The 21,576-nt window shown below is 33.4% G+C and overlaps 3 protein-coding genes across 8 annotated transcripts; all 3 read left to right on the forward strand.

The window, feature by feature from the left end:
- The first annotated feature begins 1,151 nt into the window (after positions 1 to 1,151).
- LOC114177192 lies at positions 1,152 to 8,897 on the forward strand. 2 transcript variants are annotated; one of them, XM_028062449.1, is made up of 14 exons: positions 1,152 to 1,613; positions 2,877 to 2,967; positions 3,202 to 3,286; positions 3,525 to 3,609; positions 3,942 to 4,011; positions 5,009 to 5,099; positions 5,288 to 5,333; positions 5,443 to 5,689; positions 5,767 to 5,972; positions 6,863 to 6,937; positions 7,512 to 7,581; positions 7,806 to 7,886; positions 8,349 to 8,428; positions 8,544 to 8,897. In XM_028062449.1, exons 1-14 carry the CDS (start codon positions 1,498 to 1,500, stop codon positions 8,620 to 8,622), a joined length of 1,422 nt encoding a protein of 473 aa, XP_027918250.1. In that variant the 5' UTR covers positions 1,152 to 1,497; the 3' UTR covers positions 8,623 to 8,897. The 2 variants fall into 2 exon arrangements, with proteins under 2 accessions (XP_027918250.1, XP_027918251.1); XM_028062450.1 differs by having other exon boundaries at positions 1,153 to 1,613; positions 5,009 to 5,078.
- A 2,115-nt stretch (positions 8,898 to 11,012) lies between these two features.
- LOC114178214 (protein DENND6A-like) lies at positions 11,013 to 15,649 on the forward strand. Of its 5 annotated transcripts, XM_028063994.1 has the most exons (7): positions 11,013 to 11,122; positions 11,200 to 11,409; positions 11,620 to 11,695; positions 11,791 to 13,500; positions 13,656 to 13,848; positions 14,627 to 14,941; positions 15,017 to 15,649. In XM_028063994.1, the coding sequence occupies exons 4-6, from the start codon at positions 11,903 to 11,905 to the stop codon at positions 14,783 to 14,785; spliced, it is 1,950 nt and encodes a 649-aa protein (XP_027919795.1). In that variant the 5' UTR covers positions 11,013 to 11,122; positions 11,200 to 11,409; positions 11,620 to 11,695; positions 11,791 to 11,902; the 3' UTR covers positions 14,786 to 14,941; positions 15,017 to 15,649. The 5 variants fall into 5 exon arrangements, with proteins under 5 accessions (XP_027919795.1, XP_027919797.1, XP_027919798.1 ...); XM_028063996.1 differs by lacking the exon at positions 11,013 to 11,122 and having other exon boundaries at positions 11,129 to 11,409; positions 14,633 to 14,941; XM_028063995.1 differs by lacking the exon at positions 11,013 to 11,122 and having other exon boundaries at positions 11,130 to 11,506.
- A 2,239-nt stretch (positions 15,650 to 17,888) lies between these two features.
- On the forward strand, positions 17,889 to 19,479 carry LOC114176836 (transcription factor SRM1-like). Its single transcript, XM_028062017.1, has 2 exons — positions 17,889 to 18,510; positions 18,636 to 19,479. The coding sequence occupies exons 1-2, from the start codon at positions 18,086 to 18,088 to the stop codon at positions 19,144 to 19,146; spliced, it is 936 nt and encodes a 311-aa protein (XP_027917818.1). The 5' UTR covers positions 17,889 to 18,085; the 3' UTR covers positions 19,147 to 19,479.
- Positions 19,480 to 21,576: the final 2,097 nt, after the last annotated feature.

Raw genomic sequence — 21,576 nt, forward strand, 5'->3', positions numbered from 1 at the left:
AGATCCTCCTTCCCTTGAATCTATCATTACAAATTCACTCAAATCCCTTACAACAAATGAAGGGTCACTCCCTCACCAAAAGGAAATTCCTATTTCCATTCATGTTAGTTAGAGGGCATCTTTATTCGCCATTCCCACAATATAAAATAATAATAATATGTTATGTGTAAAGTAACTACAACAAAACTTAGAAGCCCCAAAAGAATAATAAAATAAAATACCTTTCTACAAAAAGAGTTGAAAAATATATTTTTTAAAATAAAAATAACACACAACATACAAAATTAAAAACTGAAACCATTTGAAACAGGGTGAACAAATTTCTATTCATTCCTCATCAATCATGGAAAAATTCCCTATTTCTATTGTTTTTTATGACAGTGATCTTAGAAGTATCTCAATAATGATTTTTAATGGATTAATTAAGAAAAAAAGACAAGAAAGATGAACATCAGAAGGGAAGGTTGTGTAGGTCATGAAATTGTGACATTGTTGATATCATGGATTTTTTGTCTCATTTGGTCTCTTATTTTGCATCTCCAACCACTCTGTCAGATATCATATGTGATCATGCTTCTGATGGATACTGTAGGAGCGCTTATGTCTTTTATGTCTTTTATTTGGTAATTATTAAAAATATAAGGTCAACAAACCCTAAACCTAAGCATTTATTATAATAATATACTTTGCTTAGCACGTGCTTGCGGATTCAGATCATCTATTACTTCACATTCCCATCATATTTTAACTTTCATTATAGAAAATATCTCTTATATTTTATCTAACATAATTGAAAAAAAATACAGGAAAGGTTATAATGTAAAAAAATCTGGTGAAGAGTCTAAAAATATCAGGAAACATGAACGGAGGAAAGGAAGCGGCGAAATGAAAAGAACATAGTGACAAAGAGTGGATTTGGCTTTATATCCATTAATTCTATTTAGTCATCATATAATATTAATGAACGTTTTTATTTTGAAATTTATTTAAATTAGGTAAATGTTATCCTAACATTACTGTTAAATGCTCTAAAACTAAAAACAACATTTTTTTTCTATGTAGTTGATATGTGAAAACAAAAAATGAAATTAAAGTTAGCATAAAAAAATATATATTATATAAAGTATATAATTTGTGCAGACATAAGAAAAATTGTTATAATGAATTAATTATGTTGAAATGAAGATGAAGGTTTGCTTTCCTCTTTGAGATGACACCCTTGTAATCCTGACCCAAAGAAAGGTTTGGTTTTTCTTTTTCATCTTCCAACTTAGAAATTCAGCCCACTACTGACTGTGCCTCACTCACAAAATTCCTTTCATCGACGAACAAAGCTAGGGCTTTTTCGTTTCTTGTTGGGTTGTTGTGTCACCAAGTGCTTGCATAAATTCTGTGAGGGTTATTTGTTTTTTTGTGGTTTTGGGATTGAGATTTGGTTTCTGTGAGGTGTTTGTTCTAAGTTATCAATCGATCAAGAAAGGGAAGGAGATTGGGAAGATGAGCTGGCGCAGGGTGTTGAACTCAGCACAGGCCCTGGCCGCGCACACCTTCCTGTTGTGCTTCACTCTCTTCCTCGTTCTCAAGCTTGATCACGATCTCTCTTGTTCTTGGTGGTTAGTTTTTCTCCCCTCACTCCTTAATTCTCTTCTACCCTCTCAATCCTTGCTTCAATTTTGATTTGCCTACTTTTTTTTATTATTATATTATTCTTATTATTGGTATTATTACTATTATTATGATTACTGGTATTATCATTGTTGTTGTTGTTATGATTACTGTTATGATGATTATTATTATTCCTTTGGAGATTTGGGTTTGGGACCTCATGAAATGCCTTGTCTGCTTTGTTTTCTGATAATTATTACTGGATTGTGGTTCTGCCTTCTGATGATTGACCTAAATTTTGCGTGGTTGAATTTTTTGTTAAGAATATAGGGTGGTAGTACTATTACTATTAACTGATTTTTGAAAAAGACGTGTTTCTATTCCTGGAAACACGTGCAGAGTACAGAGTGATAATGTTGGTGATTTTTCACATGGGAGGAAGTTCTGCAATTTTAAGTTTTTTTTTTTTTTTTTTCCAGATCTTTTAACTATTGAATTTGTTTGCAAGAGTTATGCTTAGGATAAGACGCTGTAGAACCCATTTTTGTAATGGTATAATTGCTACCTGAGAGGTGGTGCTTGGGGGTTATTGGCAGTGTTAGTTTGTTCCCTTTCTCTATCTCTATTTTGGTGTAGGATGTGTTTGAGCCGGTAGAATGGAAATTGGAGATTGGGGTGAAGATGATTGTGAACTAAAGTAATGACCTAGAATGAAAATAAGTACTCTTCAGTATTGTGAAATAACAATTGGTAGACCAAGATAATCAGGGAGTGTGCAAGCTTCTGGTTCAATTGGAGTTGGGATGATGCCTGCGTGTTAGTTAGTAAGCTACGAAAATGAGTGCCTAACATATGAAAGTGGTGCCCACCTTTAGGTTGAGAGGTTAGAAAGACTCCATAGGTGGTGAACTGTAAAGTGGCTTCATATAATCAGGTTATGTTGTGCTTCAAAAAATTAATAGTATCTAGAAGTTATTATGGTATTCAATTAAAATGATTGTTTTGTAATACTAAAATTATTAAATGCAGTGTAAGGACATATTATGTTGTTGATTTGGTGCAAATCCATTAAAACTCATAATATTTTGTCAAAATTATAAATAAATAAAAAAAATGGTTAAGGTGTCCTGAAATGTATGCCATGGTGTGCTGGCAAGTTTATCAATATGGAAATTTTATGATCGTAATGATGTGTGGAAAGATGTGGTGTATATAAGGTTCTGAGAAGATGGTCACTGTTGATGACTGATTCACCTTTAATATACATACAGGGTAGTATTTTTACCTCTTTGGATGTTCCATGGTGTTGTGGCTCGAGGAAGGTTTTCATTACCTGCACCATCTGCTCCACGTAATCGAAATGTATGCCATCGTCATTCTTAACTGAAATTTAAGCCAGTTTCTATTTTCAGTTTTGAGCCATTTGACTTCGAAACCATGAATATGAGTATTATTCTTTTGCTATCAAGGATATAAACTCAAACTAAGGTGCTCCTTGTTTTCCTTTTCTTGTCTAACTAACTATTATACTTTTTTTTTTTTCCATGACAATGTTGACATGACTAAATACGATACTGAATTTTTATATTGTGACAGTGGGCACCATGTCATGCCGTCGTTGCTACGCCGTTGCTTATTGCGTTTGAATTGCTCCTTTGTATATATCTTGAGAGCATATATGGTATGCTTTCATTGTTGCATACCTAGAATTTCCAATAATTTTCATATATTCAATAAATATTTATTTCAATTACAATTTGTTCATATGGTTAGCTTGGATTTCACAAGTTCTAACCATAAGAACGTGGGCATTTTGCCATCTGTAAATGAAAGAATTTTGTTGCAATAGAGGACTTAAATTTCTGTGGTGACCTTGATGCAAAATCTCCAATTATACTAACGTATTTGTTCTTACACAGATCTCGGCTATGCAGCAGTTGATCTAAAGATAGTGTTTCTTCCCTTACTAACATTTGAAATCATTATTCTCATTGACAATTTCAGGTAACTTCTTTTGAATAGCTCCAATAGACCATAGTTTATTTTTGGGTTGTTCTCTAATGTTAGAGTAATCAATGGTCACATGAATACTTTTCTGAATTTTTTACATCTGGTAGACCAGTTACTTAAGTGAATTTCTTTATCATATTTTACTTCTTTGGAATTTTTAAATCTTAATCATTAATGTGCACATTTGTGTTTGCTATGATGTGGTATGCTTTGTTCTGGAGAGATTAATGTGCACCCCTTCAGCATGATTCGTTCATTTTAGGATCTCATATTCATCAATTATTTATCTGTCATTTGTAACCAACTATGCTGTATTTTATGTGCAGGATGTGTAAGGCTCTGATGCCAGGGGATGAAGAAAACTTGAGTGACGAGGCAATATGGGAAACTCTTCCTGTAAGGATTTATATCAATTTTTTTGTTGAAAAAATAGGCATAAGCTGCAGTGTTTTCTTCTTCTGAATGACCAAAATATCAGTATATTTTTCATGTGCTTTGTTGGGTTCTCTAATATAACTAACTAATTAAAATATACAAATCAAAGGAACTTTAAGTTGTGTTTGAGCGGGGGAAGAAGAATACGAGAAATAGATAACTGAAAGGAGTTATATTTTTTGTAAAAAGAATTTTCAACAACTACTCTTGCTAAGCAATTTTTTTAATAAAAAAACAGATTTTTTTTTCAAAAAATAGGAAACACAAACTCTCCTACTTAATGGTGCTCAGGCCTTTGAGGTTCCTACTTAATGCTGCTCAAGTCTTCAACAACAGTTTTGTAACTGTCTATGTCATAAATTATGTGGGGGAAAGTGAAAAAGTATTTCTGATTTATTTAAGTATACATGCCACAGTAAAAATGCATAAGGAAAGGATTCAGGAAACAATGTGTGAAAGTTGCGGGTTTCCAAATTATCTTTTGAAGAGTTAAATTGTGGTGAATTTAGCATCAATTCCATCACCAATTAACCCTGTATCCACGCTCTTCCCTATTAATATTTGATTTTATTGTGCTGTGGAGAAACTGCTATTGCCTTTTTGAAAAAACTTCTTAATTGTAGTTGAGTGTTATAAATTGTTGCAGGTATCCTACTTTTTAGCACTCTAAATTGTTTAACAGAAAGGGTTATGTTTTGCATTAGTTTACATGTGTGGATATCTTTGTCATGCCACAAAAATTCATTGGATTACTCTAATTGGAACATGCACCAAATAGTTAAAGAATACTAAAATTAGGAAATCTTGTGATTGCAATTTATGCTCCAGTCAAGTTGAAATCTTGTAATGTTTGTTATGTCTCTTCAAGTATGATCTTTAACTATCTCTTTTATCATTAAAGTATTTTATAACTTGAAATTGCTAAAGCCTTGTTACGCTTTTGTTATTGTTTTGGCAGCACTTCTGGGTTGCAATTTCTATGGTGTTCTTCATTGCTGCTACAGTCTTCACACTCCTAAAACTGAGCGGTAACTATTTCCCCCCTAAATGTTAGTATGTACCAGCCCCCTTTCATTTATTCTTTATAAATTCTGTCATTATTCTTTTGGAATTTGTCTTATTCTGCCGTATAGTGTACAGTATGTTTTGTTATATTCTTCTTCAATACTTTCCCTTGCAATATGGACTTTAGTTATACAAATAAATAATATGGCTTCATTTTTCTTGTCTAATACAGGTGATGTAGGTGCTCTCGGCTGGTGGGACCTTTTTATTAACTTTGCGTAAGTTTCTTTTGTCTTTAGTGCTAACATGCATTTTGATAATTAAGCTTGTGTTTGTTGGAATGCTGCTGTGAAAGTTTTTAAGGTTTTATGATCTATTATTTTGCAGTATCGCCGAATGCTTTTCTTTCCTTGTATGTACAAAGTGGTCCAATCCTGTAATTCATAGAAATTCAAGAGAAGCCAGTAGTTCATCTTCAACTACTATTAGATATCTTGACTGGAACAGTGGTTTAGTAGTTTCTACAGATGAAAATCGACCACAGGGGAGAATCTGTAGCCTACAAGACATAGGGGGGCATTTCATGAAAGTACCAATTATTGTATTCCAGGTTCTTCTCTGTATGCATCTAGAGGTATATGACACAGAATTGTGTGCTTGGTCAGCCTTAGGAATATTGTTTTTGGAGATCTGAGATGTTTTTCATTTCAGGGAACACCTGCTTCTGCTGTAAATATACCACTTCCAGTTATTTTCTCTCCGCTTTTTGTACTTCAAGGAGCTGGAGTACTTTTATCTGCATCTAAATTAGCGGAGAAACTTGTGCTTCTCCTACGAAGTGGAGCTGCTGCAGGAATTTATTTTAGATTTTCTTCAAGAGTTCATGATTGCTTGGGGTTCTTGCATCATGGTTCCAGGTAATTGATTTTCTTTTATTGCTTGTTAGGGAAACTTTAGATTAAAATCTGTTGTTTGGTCTGACTTCATTTTTGTCATTCTGTTCCCCTGAGCTTTAATTCTGGCTCTTTCCGATTTATAACTAATCTTAACAATCAACGTATGAGTGGGACATGTGATATAAAATCCCTTTCCCCTGCGTTTTCTCAAATCAAATAAATCCTTGATTACCACGTTCTATTTATGAGCTATTTTCAGTTAAATTTGGATAAAAAAAGCTTAGTTACATGTTAAGAATACGAAATTCAAAGATAGAGTGATTCTTTAAGCACCTTGAGTCTAGGGGTGTGCAAAGTGATACCATAAAATTAGTTGTTAAGTACGACTGTCACCAGATAAGAACCACTTTAAACCATCTGTTATAACAATAAAAGGATAAAGCTACACTGCCGCTGGACGTGGTAGAAACAGTAAAAAATACATAAGATAGAGTAAAAATACTCTAATTAGTAGATAAAATATGGCATGCACTGAACCAATAGAAGCAACAGATTGTTCTAGACTTCTTAATTTGGGACATTTTATGTGGAATTTGGTAAACTAGATGTTCTTATCGGTTGGTCACAGTTGAATGTATGCCTTTCATCTATTATTATTTTTACCACAATTAGATGCAAATCTAATATAAATTGGGGTCAAATATTTCATAAAGATGCTCTGGTTAATTCAGTGCACAAACCTCAAGGGAGTAATCTGAATACTTATCATTATTTTTACCTCTATTTTTATCGGAGGTAATACATCTAATTTGGGGTTAGTTTTTTAAAAGGGAAGTTGTGATCTTGTTGAATTACCATTTGCGTGTATTGTAATGGCACTGCATCTAAATTCTGAAAATTGATGCAATCAGATTGTTGGGTTGGTGGTCAATTGATGAAGGGAGTCGGGAAGAACAAGCACGAATATACCATGAGGGAGCATCTGGGTAAGCATCATTCATTTTATTACAAACCTTGGTGTGTACCATACCATCAAAGAATGTTATGTGTTGTCTCATACATAATCACTGCAATGTCTCTTGATAATTCATGTGCCTTGCTTGTGAATGTTTAATTTCAGAAAGGTGCGATTTTGGTCCTTCAAAGAGACGCACTTACCCATTTTCTCAATTTCCATTGAAGTATTCTTTTAATGGACAGAGTTGTTATTCTATTTTTTGAGTTCTGTCCTTCATTTTCAGGGTGCATGGAATTCTAATGTAAAAACCAAATTTTAAGAAATGAATCAATTAAGTTCTCAAGTGATTCTCTTAACATAAGATAATCAAATTGAGCTGATGTTTTATCTTTAAGTACCAAAATAGTAGGTTCCTGTTTTTTCTTATTCTTTTTCTGTTTGACATTTGAGCTTGTTTACAACACAAGTACTATATGAAGACATCCTTTTTACCTCTTCTCTCGTGAATTAAGATACGTTAAGCTATTTCCATTTTTTTGCTATACGTTAATCTCGTAGTTGTTTCTAATGATCTTTGTACATTTGGCTTCGTACTGAAACAGGTATAATACGTTCTGTGGTTATCCTCCTGAGATTGTTAAGAAAATGCCGAAAAAGGAACTCGCTGAGGAGGTGATGACAATTCTTATAATATAGATATAAATTTATAGTGAAGTATGTTCAGGTCTACACCACGTGTATAGATGAATATGACCTTGTGTAGTATGATTAAAATAATCTGCTTAGGTCTTACTTCCTTATGTTATGTTCGTTGCTCAATATTAGGCATACAAATTCTCAATAAGTCTGTAACTCTGATTTCCTTCAATAGGATGCTTATAGTTTTCGAATGACAGGTTTGGAGACTCCAGGCAGCTCTTGGAGAACAGACTGAAATTACAAAATTCAGCCAACAGGAGTATGAAAGACTTCAAAATGTAAATCGGCTAACCTTAAATGAGTAATATAGTTAGTGATGTGTCTATCCTGTGTATTTTCCAAAGTTCCTTATATGATGCATTTATGCATGGACCCTGTTCTGTTCTGACTTCTGATGTGTTAATCAATGTCTGTTAGTCTATTGGATTATTATGTTTACAGGCTATTCATAGCTCCCCTGTATTCAATAGACTAACAGACATTGATTAACAACATCTGCAGTGGAACTATAAATAGCCTGTGCATGTAATAATCCAATATACTGTCACTGCTATGTCATAAAAGTGAAGCAGCAATTACGTGGTTGTGTTAGTCGCATATTGTTTTGATTTGGTGACAAAAATTATCAATGAGTCCTAGCCCATTCAACTGGTTAAAAGGAAGTTTCCGATTGCTGTCATCACTGGCATGGTTAGATCAATTGAAATTTCATTTGACCAATTTTATGTTGTGTGCAACAGGAGAAAGTGTTGTGCAGGATTTGTTTTGAGGGAGAGATTAATGTTGTATTGCTCCCATGTAGGCATCGCGTCCTTTGCAGGTGAGATCAAATATGTGATGATCAATAAGGCCACTTAATGCATCATATTTTATTTTTGTACTATTTTCTTGGTCAAAATAGTTATGGCCTTATGCTTGATTTGCATGTATTGCAGCACTTGCTCAGAGAAGTGTAAGAAGTGCCCGATTTGCCGTGACTCTATTGCTGAGCGTTTGCCTGTATATGATGTTTAGATGTTAACTTGGTCCAGTTTTTTTTTTTTCGTTGTTAAGAGACCATAGCGAAAGGGGCTAGAGAAGATGTTTTAACAGAGTTTTGGCGATGATAATATTCGACGCCAACTTGTTCACTGTCTAATACAACATCAAAATGATAGGAAGAAGAATAGAGCATCCCACTTTTGAATTTGATTTGTTTTGCGTTCACTCCCTTCTGTAATTTGTATATATATACTCTCTAGCTTTTTACAGGCTTTACAAATGAGTGTGATGAGTGTTGAATTATAGTAGCTGAGCACCTATTCTTTCCTTTTCAATCATTTTCTAAGGTTAAATGCGTGCCTGAAAACGCTTGAAAATAGAGGTAATTTAATACCTATTATGAAACAATGTGTTGATATCTCGAAATGATTGTGAAACATGATGTTGAATTGTAATGATGTAGAAAAAGTTTTATATTTTGATCACCAATCTTCTTTTCTAGTTGTTTCAATCAGAAAAAACATTGAGAATCTTCCGGTTCTGTTTATCAGAACCAAAGTAAGTGTAGTTTGGATTTGTCTTCAATAAAAAACATTGAGAATCTTATATTGACTATTCGCATAATAGTAATTAAAGAATAAATATATTCACAATGAGACAAACTAAAAAATTAAAGCTAATAAAATATTTGAAAAGGAATATAACCATAATGTTAAATATACTTTTTAAGTATAAATTTTGAAGAAAAGTAATGTTTCTTATTAAATTAATTTCTCTAACCTCGTTATTTAGGTTTTATAAAAAAGTCTAAAAGGAGTATTGTTAGTATTTTTTTTTACCAGCAACCATGTTTCATTATCATAATTGTTTTTGCCAATAATTATTTAAAATCATTAAAGTTTAGTTTGGAGAAATTTCCCCATAAACGCTTTTAAAACAAAAGAAAACAAAGTTAATTGTTTCATAAATTAAAATTAATTTAGATATACACGAATTTGCGATAGTTATTCTTTCAGTTCATTCAAAATTTGATTTTTAATGCTATATAAGTTTATTTTTATTTTTATTTTCACTTTTAGAGGTACTTAAGGGTATTTGTTTTAAATTTGTCAGTGTTTAAAAATTTAACCCACAGGATCCCATGCAGTGACACCATTTATTTTCAGAGGCTCTTCTTGATATGTTATTTGAACAATTTCAACTTCTAGCTACCCATGGTCTTCGTTATTAACCAATTCCAATTTTTTATTTTCTGTAAAAAAGAAAAACTATAGTGTGCATATTAGAAGGCATTAGAACCAGTTGATTTTTATTTACTTTTATTAGAACCAGTTGATTTAGCTTATATTAGTTTAACTTTTCTACAAGTGTTTACAAGTGCTATACCATTACCATCTTGAATCAGCCATGAACATGTTGAGTCCAATACTCATTCCTCCACCAATTGTAAAAATACTTGGAGGTGCAGGAAGAAAGCCTCTTTTTATCATCTAAATAGACATACAAATACGGTTATTGCTTCCTGCACTCTACAATTACTAACTTACTAACTGCACCCTTATAATATTAGGAAAAGATTCAAAAAATTCTTCATTATTATACCACATCACACCAGCACTGTTACTATTTCCACCACCACCACAAGAAGAAGAAAAGAAAAAATGCAGAAAAAAAAATATTTCAAAAAGTTTTGCTTTGAGAAATTTTTTCTCGAACATATTTCACATATGAATATTTTAGAAAACTCATTCCAAAAAGCATTTTGAGTTTCAGAAAGATTTTTTTCGAAATTTCATTCCGAAAAATTTATTCCAAGACACATTTTATACGTTCCAGAAATTTTATTTCAGATCACATTTTGAAATTTTGTTCTGAAAATATTGTTTTAGAATTCTAGAAAGTTGTTCCGCAAAACTTACAAAATTTATATAATCTGAAAGTACTTTTCAAAAAGGTAAAATAGTCATTTCAAAAATTTGAGGTGTGTACAAAGAAATTGTGGGGTGCATAAAGAAATTGTTGGTTCAAATACCTATGTTAAGATGAATGTGATATTTAATTTTTCGCATGAATGTTCTTATTATTAGGTTTTCTTAAATCTTAGACGAGACTTTTTAACCGGAACAAATTTAAATTAGTAAATTATTTTTAAATCATTTTTCAAGTTAGATTTTTAGACATAAACGTGAGTGATTAATTTGTAGCAGTTTGAAATCATTAAAATATAATGTGACAATTTTAAGGATTTCAAAAACTCTTAACAAAATTGCATATCCAAGAACTCGATTAAAAGAAAATACTAGACAAGAGAACTATTAGAAAAATGGAATGATTATAAGATTAATTGAATAATTTAACTCATTATTTCAGAGATACTGTTGTAACTTATAAATTATAAAAAGACATAGTAAAAACTTTTCAAATGATCATGTTGGTTCCGCATAAACAGGGAAACCTCTCCTCACAGCCCAACTTAATTTAATATTAAAACCATTTATTTGGATGAAGGGGCAGTAATTTCAATTTCAAATATGTACACAACTTGCAAACTATTTCCATTTATTTAACTACGAATGAAAAATTTGTTACAGATATGTCTTTTCTCTTCAGGAACTCATTATTGATTTGGATACCCATTGCCGTGAGCACAAAAAGTTGTTGAATTTGGAACCACAGTTACTGGGACCAAGTACGAGGCTTAAAGCTCCCAACTTTGTTTGATTTTCTGGGAGATTTTCGATCAATTTGGTTTTCTTTTGTTGCTGATCCAGATGGTTTCCTGCTAGGAACTGTGTCTTGGTTCCTGACTCCTATATTCAGGTACCCATTTGATGGATCTTGTTGAAATTGAAGTTGCGACATTCATACGATGATTTTGGTTACTAGCTTTGATTGCCGCGGAAATGAAGGGAACTATGTATAATTCTAGATCTTGCATAAGCTTTTGTTCTGAAAACTTGTTTGGTTCTTAGTCAAAGTAGCACAAGTAGTTGAGCATGGTTGTTTGAACTAGACTTACTGATTTTGCAGTGTTCCAGAGGAGAGCTTTCAAGTGTAATAGTTGCTATTTGCTATCTTTCTTTCTCTGTTTCTTCTATGCGATGAGGTACACTTTATCCTTCTTCTTTGTTGTTAGTGATTCCCCTAACAGAATCATATATATGAGCAAATTTAATACGTGTCTTTGTATTTGTTTCACAGGCTTATGAGTTATCTGTAAAGTTGAGTTGAACTTCTTTGACCAATGAAGATGCTGCTGGTTTTCTAGCATATTGATCAATGAAAGTATGCATTATTAGTGTTTTTATCGGATATGAGTAGGTCTCCTTCCTTTAAAGTCAGAGAAGAACTTCTTCCCAGTCTTGATCCTGAGTCTTTACAGAGATGGATAGTTGGTTTTTGTGCTATAAGGTTTGATCTTGAACAAGGCCAGCTTGTAGAACTATGTTATCCTCCTGGCTGTCTTACGAATGATGAGGAACTGGAGATTGCATATAGTTCGTTTCCGGATTCCATTTCCCAGCAGCAAAACCGCTCAAGCATTCATGATTCTATCTTCTTTTTCCGATTTCGTAGGCACCTCAAATCTCAATCCACTGAACTTGACAAGGACTTTTCTCCAAACTCCATAGATAAAAGTAATGTTGGTGAAGAATTATCCAGTACAAGCAGTGCTGATGTTTCTAAATACATGTATGGTTTTGTCTTTAATAGACAGATACATGATGAGAGGCTAAAGCGAGGAGGGGAGCAGAAGTCTGTGGTCGTTTTGTCCCACAGTCCTTATTCAAGTGTGTTTAGACCTTTATTACAGATTATAGGTCCCTTATATTTTGACATTGGTAAGGTAGCACTGGAGCATATTGCAGCTTATGTTTCAGCATGGCCTGCTCCTGTTCCTGGAAAGCTAATGGATCTTCCTATTGGGAATGAAACCCTTAAAGTGAACTTGCCACCTGTTCACTGCTTGCCCATGGAAAATGGATTATCTTTTGATGAGTCTGCTTCTCCTGTGGCACCTTTACTTCCTAGTAATCAGTCTATTCCACAGGGTCTTTTTCATGATGCAGACATTTTTGGTGCTTTCCGTGGCATTTTATTGCAGCTTTGGTTGTTATGGGAGTTGTTAGTCATTGGTGAACCAATTCTGATCATTGCACCAACCCCTTCCCAGTGTTGTGAGGCCGTTGCCAGTCTTGTGAGTTTGATTGCACCATTACTATGTAGTGTTGACTTCCGGCCTTATTTTACCATTCATGATCCTGAGTTTTCACACTTGAACTCAATCCGGGAAGGGGAAACCTTCCCTCCAATGGTTTTAGGGGTGACAAATCTTTTCTTCCTTAAGGCTCTTCGGAAAATCCCCCACATTGTTTCTGTTGGAAGTCTCCATACCAGTTCAAATAGGGTTGCCCTTTCAACTAGGTCTTCTGCTGGCAAAGTTTCTGGTAGACCTGATGGTGGGCTTCAGCAACTTTCCCTACAGAACCTACAGAAGTTTTCTCCTTCAAGTTTATTGAATGCAATTAAGCTGCGGAGAGATGGTCCTCTTTGTCTCATGACAGAACATAAGGAAGCCATTTGGTCTACATATTCTGCCATAACTAAGCCCGACACCTCTATTTTAAATAGGCTTGTAGATGCTGGCATGTCACCAAGAGTTGAGGAATCAATGTCAGTTGTTAACAATGAGATATTACGGCGACATTTCTTGGAGCTCACAACTAATTTTCTGGCCCCTTTTGGTCCATATTTTAGGATTATAGCTCCATTGGAAGGATCTTCTCCTTATGTTGATCCTCCTTCTTTGCCTCCATTTAGTGCTGATGAATTTCTTTCAAGTTTATCAACCAGAGGCCCAGGGAAGTTCATTTTGAAGAGAATGAAGTCTAACTGGCTCAACTTCTACAGGTAATGAATTTTATTTGCTATAGTTTTTTATATTAACTTTTGCTACCTACCTCTCAGTATTGTATTTTACAGAGCGATCTTCCTCTAGAATTTTAGTTCCTCAGACTTCACTTATTAGAATTTTGGTCAATGGTTCGCATGAATGTTCTTATCAGGCGGTTCCTGAATGGACCCAACTTCATGCCTTGGTTTCAGAGGAGGCGTGCTGTAGCTGAACGGGAACAAGATAGATTGTGGAGGCATGCAAGAATGAAAACTGATATGCAACAGCTTGTATCTAAAATGTCTGAGTTAGAAATTGTGGATTCCTTCAACGTTATAGAGAAACTTCTACATAGAGAATTGCAGGTGGTAACCTACCCTCTTATGGTCCTCAAGTTTTTATTTTATGTCTTTTGGTACTTTCTCCACATGAATAGATGTCTACATTTATTTTAATTAGTGATTATTTTCATTTGCTAAGAAGTAAGTATCTAATCTAATGTATGATGTCACAATACAAGTTTTGGTAGTGTATTATTAGAACTTGAACCATTTTTCTACTAGCAACTTATTTGTAGTTTGGATCCAACGAGGTAAATGTTCAAATTGAATATACCAGGACCGGTTCTCGACACAGAAGTTATGAAAACTAAATATGTCTTATTTTATCTTGGAGATTGTTGGGAAACAATCATCCTCGAGAAAATATTATGCGTCAAATACTGTTGTCTTTAAAGTATGAGTTTGGAGTTCCACGTAATGTAAAAAAACTCATATTTGAGGGAGAGACTGTTAGAGTTTAAGTGTGAGTTTGGAGTCTAACATTTGTATAGAAACAGGCAAGTTGAACAAAATATTATGCGTCAAATACTTATTGTCTTTAAAGTTTTGGATTGAGTATGTTGCCAAATTCAGTTCTGTAGTTGACTTATTGACAAAGATCTCTCCTGAGTTTTCCTTCGAAGAACCCAATAAAACTTATCATTTGTTTCTTCATAGGTTAGGCACGCCATTGCTAAGCACAAGCCTCTAGCAGATTATTATTTATTGCATATTGTGATGCAGGATATTATTGTATGTGTAAAACATAGGATTGTTTAAGCTTACACAGTGCTTTTATTTCTCAATCAAATGCAATTATCAGCTGCAGCAACCTGGAAACGGAGGTATCAATTATACTGCAACTTGTGAGAAACTAATGAGAGATCTTCAAGCAGTTTTCAATGCGCTTACAAAAGATCTGCAACAAATCATGCTTTCAAATCCAGAAAGGGCATCCCTTCTGCAACGTATTGTGAATTGACAGTGCATCCCAGTGAACAAACTGGGGACATGTCTTCTGCATCGCCCAAGTTAATGGAAAAAGCATGAAACAAGTGGTCTTCTTATGGTCCTCAAAGACATCCTTGAAGTCATTTCCTCTGTCTGAGGGAACTTCTGTAACCTGACACATCAAGGGGTAAGATTTTTTTTTTGCATGCAATTCGTTTCAATAGAACATGTTTGCTGATTATTATTTTTCTTCAATAAACAGTTGTGCGGTAACCGCAATTTGATTGATCAAATCCCCTTCAAGAAGCAGACATATGAAATTGGCTCTCAACAAACTGTGGAAATTGATTTATTTGAAACTTGCCAGGTTGTATGTTCGTTTTAGCCTTTGGTTATGATCTCTATTCCACAAGCTCTCTTCAATTCTAAAACTCTCAAATCTATGCAGTAGATTGTCTCTCAAGGAAAGATTCATTTACAGGGATTGTATCTTACACTGGCAGTTTCAAATTGCTATTTGCAAGTCCCTCTGCAACATCCATTTTCTTAGCAACAAAAATATTGATACAATGATATTAATAATACGGGGGCAAGTATAATGTGCAGAATTTATGTTTGATTAATCACTTCTGAGAGGCTTTGGAACTTTCAAAAGCTTATGAAGGTGGAATCTGTCTAACTCTCCCCCTTTGAAAATTTTAACCATTGGGTCATACTTAGACAGATTATCAAGTATAAACGGTTCAGATTATCAAGTAATATTAGATAAAATTAGAACAAGGACTGTGTAGCATAAAAAAACTGAGTTGAAGCTAGACTTGGAAGTTGATGACCTGTTTAATCTGAGAGCACTTTTTCTGTTTTTAATGATTACAAATACTTGACTTTGTTTTTATTTTATACATCAAAAGATTGTCCAAAAAATAATGTGAACCAATCAGAGTTTTTAGTCCAGTATAGAGTGATTATGATGAGAATGGATTATTATGATCATTATTATAATCATAATTATCACAATGATTGTTCTGACATGTGTCAACCATTGCATCTACTTGTCATTTCAATGCTCGATTTGCTACATCCTATTGTAATTTTATGGCGTGACTAAGGATTAGGACTCTGATTCATATGTTGATGAAAAGAAAGATGAAGCTCAGTGGTACATGAAAGTTTTAGGATGTGGACACTTTGTCCATCAGTCAAGGTTGGTTGCACCGCATTTAGTTTATGCTTACCATTTCAGGGTCACTGGCTCCAACCAAAATCAAAACCATCCTACAACGCAACTCAGTGGAACCTACCATTTTTAGAGAGGGAATGGTGCTTCCAATAGAAGTAAAAAAATAATATGTTTACCTCAGTCCAAACAAAAAGTGAGTAAAAATCTAAATTTCAAACAGATACATACTATTTGACTCGACTAATTTTGTTTGTCCTACGGTTCATATTGTTAAAAGTCAATTTCATCTGTGATATCATGACTGTAATTAGTACAAGTTTTCATACACAGCACATATCCAGTAAGAATTTTCTCTATGGATAATACCCAGAATCAATTTCATATAGATATACCTACATCTATCTTATTTGAAGAAAAGAAGTAGAAGTTTGAACATGGGACCTAATAAATATACGCAAGACCAATCTTTTGGGACAGTATCATAGATAAGTGAGTTCTGCCTCAGGAAACAATGTGTGGTAGCAGTTTTATTTTACAAGAGAAGTGAGATACTTATATCATTAGTAAATGAGAAGTGAAGTAGTTATATGGTAACATCAGCATGTCTTAATCATAAGCAAATGTTTTGTTGCTGCTTGCCATAAAATTGTAGTCCTTTTAGACGTATCTGAAGGATGTCACTTCTGACTTACATACGCTAAAGGGAAATTACAAACTAAAATCTCTGATTTTTATTTTTTTTCCTATGGGCATAAATTCCTCAAATTTGATGTATAAAATTGCAAGATAATCAATTGATAGAACGGCAACTTGAATCAAACACATAGAAGATGAAGGTGGATCTTTTAAAATTTAAAAATTAAAAATCCCCGTTATGGAAAAGTGGGGGTAAGGGGAGAATAGTGTTGTAGAAGTTTGGGTTGATATGGTGCAACTTGACGTTGTACAGTACTATTCCCAGCTGCAACTTGAAACTCTACATAATATATTTTGATGTGAAAAGTGATCACTTTTATAAAATGAGTGCGTGGATGTGGATAGTATTGTTCTAGTTTTCATAATTTGAATGAATGAGTGAATGAATAGGTTCCTCTTTGAGAAAAGGGAAACTAAACAAATGTGGTTCATATTATCCCAGAGCAGACGTTGAAAATTCGCCACGTCTCTTCTTTTCTCTCTTTCAATAAGACAAATACTATAATTCTGCTGCGTGTACTAGCATGTGTCATGTATTTGTGAACCTTCCATTAGGGCACCATGATATCTATCACATTTGATTTCAATTTCATAAAAAAAAAAAAAAAACCTTTTTGATGGAGAATTTTAGGTTGAAACGTATGCTTCTGTCTCCTATAATTGTTTTACTATGTTCAGTGGTATCAGATAAACCAAACAAAATCACTTTTAATTTAATTCAAAACGGTAATTAAATAGGAAGAAGTGCAAGAAAATTTTAGACGTGTTGAAAAATCACAAGCTATACTTAAATGATTGAATAACAAGGGAAAAAGAAGAAGCCATACCTTAATGAACTTGTCTTTATGCCCAGATGTCTATTCATTGGCATGGTCGAGATTCCATTTTATTATGGTTGTATTGCGAAAAATTCTATTGGACCTACTATATACTCATTCAGAAAAATATGTACTTACACATCCAAAAATTTACACCATTTTTTTGCTATTTTGTTCATAGAAAATTAAAAATCATTCAACATTCTTTTTAGCAGAGGTTTTTCTTTTTTCTTTTTTCTGTCTATGCACCCCTAAACAAAAACATATAAAAAATAATTGTAATATTTACTCATACTGATTAACGTTTTGTGGTGAGTGTAACTGTGAGGGAGAGTTTTTCTGCAGTAATATGCAAACAGGAAAAAAAATATATATGTGTGAATGAAGATGACAAATAACACATCCCTTCAATTACAGAGTGTGGTCCTCTTGAAATGGATTGTTTGATACCACTTTACTTGTTATCCTACACACATTATGATTCTTCTCCTTATCCTACGCACCCCTTCTGCTACTTTGTTCAATAGAGACAAAATCCACACACCAAAAAAATGACTTACACACCCATCTACTACCACTTCCACCATTCTCATCCTCCAAAGCTGAACCATAATTGCAAATCCAACCAAGAGCCACCATGTCATCAAGTGGAACCCTTTGGAGCTATGAGGAAGAAAAGGCATTTGAGAATGCCATAGCTATGCATTGGATTGAAGAAGCCTCAAAAGAGCAATGGGAGAAAATTGCTTCAGCAGTTCCCACCAAAAGCATGGAAGAAGTGAAGCAGCATTACCAGGTTCTAGTGGAAGATGTAAGTGCAATAGAAGCAGGTCACATACCCTTCCCCAACTATGCTTCTGAGGAAACCACCTCTTCAAATAAGGACTTCCATGCCTCTTCCAAGGCCACAAATTCAGATAAAAGATCAAATTGTAACTTTGGAACTGGTTTTTCTGGTTTAGGCCATGACTCCACCACTCACAGTAGTGGTAAAGGAGCCTTGTCAAGGTCATCAGAACAAGAAAGGAGAAAAGGAATTCCATGGACTGAGGAGGAACACAGGTACTTTCCAAATACATTTATTTTGCTTGATATAATATGCTTCATACATACTCACTCATATCAATTCTATCTGATTCAATTCAAGCATAATTAACTCCACAAAGTTAAGAGGTGTTGTTTTTCAGGTTATTTTTGCTTGGTCTAGACAAGTTTGGAAAAGGAGATTGGAGAAGCATTTCAAGAAACTTTGTGATATCTAGGACTCCCACACAAGTGGCAAGCCATGCACAGAAGTACTTCATAAGGTTGAATTCCATGAATAGGGACAGAAGAAGATCTAGTATCCATGACATAACTAGTGTGAACAATGGAGATGTGGCTAGCAATCAAGCACCAATTACAGGGCAACATAGTAGCACAGTTTCTTCAAGTACAATGGGTGTAGGACAATCACTGAAACACAGAGTGCAGGGTCATATACCACCTGGTTTAGGCATGTATGGAACACCAGTTGGACACCCTGTTGCTGCTCCTCCAGGGCACATGGCCTCTGCAGTTGGCACTCCTGTCATGCTTCCACCTGGACCCCACCCTCATGCTCATGCTCATGCTCATCCTCATCCTCATCCTCATCCTCATCCACCTTATGTTCTTCCTCTTGCTTACCCTATGGCACCTCCTACAATGCATCAATGATTCAATGACAACCCTTTTTCTTTTCTTACTTGTAGTTAGTTTCTTTTTCTCTTTTTAGTATCTGTATGTGGAAAGTCATAAATATGGTGTGTCAAATTCTGCTCCAGTTTAAGCAAAAGGAAAAATGGTTCAATCAATCCAATGCTGTTACTTACTGCTACTTAGTTTATATCTCAGTATAGAGTTAGCTGTTGTTCTTGCCACTGAAACTGTGAGGTGGTGGATGTAATGCTCAGAATTTTGCCTTGTGGTGTATATGGTGATAGAAGTGGATTTATATATAATACCAAGGCAAAGACTTGAAGTAAATCAACTTCTCTTTGTTATTATTTAGTTTGTCTTTGCTTCACCATTGTTCACTGAGCTGCAAATGCTTTTATACAGATTTCTGTGACCTTGAAATACTTGTTTCTGGCCATTTTTCATATCATTCAAGTTTTTGGGTGACTTTTACTTGAAAGAAAGGGAACAGGAGAAGGTAGAGACGCAGGAAAATAAATGAGAATGGAACAGTAACAGGGAATTTTGTTTTGGAAAATGTTAGAAATATTGAGGTAAAAATAACAAAATTAAACATATATATAAAAAAAAAAATACTCATAAACTCATCATATTATGATAAAATACTCGAACTTTTTTAGATTTTAGATTAAGTGGTGTGAATATATATAATTTCTTCGGATAAACCTTTCCTCTGAAAACAAAAATCAGAAAAGAGCAAAGTGTGATTGTTGTGATAGGAATATGCAGTTTACTAACACAGTCCGAAAGTAATTAAAAAAAATTGTATGACTTAACTATATATCATCTCACTTTCACTTTTAAACTAACTACTAACAAAATTCATAAATTTACCCCTCACAACATAGAAATGACATATTCAATCTAACTAAATTCGTTATTTAATTAAGTGTTAATAAACTAGATTTATTTTAGTTTGGGTTTTTATTTTTAGTGTTACTAATAATTTATTTTGTATCTTTGCAATATATTAAAAATATTTTCCTTAAATAGATTATATTTGAAGCGCCGTAAATTTTTTGTAAAATAAGCTAATTTTTAACCTGTTTAAGTTAAAAGTTTGCTATACCAATATAATTATTTGATAAAGTAATTTGTTCTATTAACTTATAACATTTTTTTATGAAATGGTTACTTAGATTGCATTTGAGCTTTTAAGTTATTAAGTTTATATTTTTTTACAAACTCACCACCATTTTATTAAAATTCATTCTATTATGGACCCCTTATACATTTTTTTTTCGCTCTCATCAAGCATCGTTTCTTTGCACAAAATTCATCGAAATTACAACGTAAACCATTCATACTATCTATTTTTATTTACAAAAAATAGTAAAAGTGTTAAAAATTTTAAAACTACCCTAATTTGAAGACTATTTTTATAGAAAAATAAAATATAATTAGTGATATTTATTTAAAGATATATAGAAACCAAAAATTAAATTTTTGAACAACGATTAAATACATCATTTCATATCATCTTCTCCTCATCAATTCGTTTAATGAAATCTTTATTTATCATATCTTCTTTTTTTTCTTATTTAACTGCAAACATTATAAGAACTGTGATAGTTGTTATTTATTATTGATCATGGTATAAAAGACAATCTTATTAAAACTAGAGACATTTCAAATATGGTTAGACTAACTAATTTAGTGAAAGTTTTCTTCGTAGATAAGACTTAAAAAGCTCTTGTTTGTTATGATTTTTTTTAGGATGAGGATTACGATAGTTCTGACTTTATCAGAAAATTGATTTGAGATTTTCATGTATGTTCAAATTGATTTGATTTGCTTTTTCTTGTCTTTAAACAACTCTTCCACTTCTAATAAAACCATGCAATCTATCACTTATTCCAAGTGAATTCCTTGTGTATAATAACTAAATATAAGAAAAATCTTTGACAACAGTTCTAATATCACAAACAAACAGAATTAGCAAATTTGAAGAAAAAAACATCTTTGACAGGATAAAACTGAATAAAAGTAAATAATAAGTGAGTTGATCTTCTTCAAAAGCATTTAAATTCATAATAACTGAAGCATAAGGTATCCTAATTTTATAGGTGAGAGGGAGGAATTAATGGCTTTATGTTTACTGCAATGTCTACGTCTATGTTTGGTATCACTTCCATTCCATCTCCATCTTCTTGCTCAATGCAAATTAGACAAAGAAGCCTGAACTGGAACCCTAAATTATTTCGGACAAGATCCACATATACAGCTTAATAAAGTTCACTTCATCTAATGCCTGTCAAACAATATAGACAGCAATTTGTTTGCTTCCATTGTCATCTGTTCAGAAACAGTATCAACTCCACAACGATCCAATGCAATATACCACCTAAGATTAGGCCACAACTACCGGAACCTAGTGTTGCAAGAGATGAATTGAACCAAACCCAAAAT

Source organism: Vigna unguiculata, chromosome 3 (assembly GCF_004118075.2).
Source record: "Vigna unguiculata cultivar IT97K-499-35 chromosome 3, ASM411807v1, whole genome shotgun sequence".
Lineage (NCBI taxonomy): Eukaryota > Viridiplantae > Streptophyta > Magnoliopsida > Fabales > Fabaceae > Vigna > Vigna unguiculata.

Bases quoted from the DNA above. Each gene is read 5' to 3' on its own strand.
- LOC114178214 (XM_028063994.1), top strand. From the start codon at position 11,903: ATGAGTAGGTCTCCTTCCTTTAAAGTCAGAGAAGAACTTCTTCCCAGT. The intron at 13,501-13,655 runs GTAATGAATTTT...TGTTCTTATCAG, and splicing joins AACTGGCTCAACTTCTACAG to GCGGTTCCTGAATGGACCCA. The intron at 13,849-14,626 runs GTGGTAACCTAC...TGCAATTATCAG, and splicing joins TTCTACATAGAGAATTGCAG to CTGCAGCAACCTGGAAACGG.
- LOC114177192 (XM_028062449.1), top strand. From the start codon at position 1,498: ATGAGCTGGCGCAGGGTGTTGAACTCAGCACAGGCCCTGGCCGCGCAC. The intron at 7,887-8,348 runs GTAAATCGGCTA...TGTGTGCAACAG, and splicing joins AGTATGAAAGACTTCAAAAT to GAGAAAGTGTTGTGCAGGAT. The intron at 8,429-8,543 runs GTGAGATCAAAT...CATGTATTGCAG, and splicing joins AGGCATCGCGTCCTTTGCAG to CACTTGCTCAGAGAAGTGTA.
- LOC114176836 (XM_028062017.1), top strand. From the start codon at position 18,086: ATGTCATCAAGTGGAACCCTTTGGAGCTATGAGGAAGAAAAGGCATTT. The intron at 18,511-18,635 runs GTACTTTCCAAA...GTTGTTTTTCAG, and splicing joins TGGACTGAGGAGGAACACAG to GTTATTTTTGCTTGGTCTAG.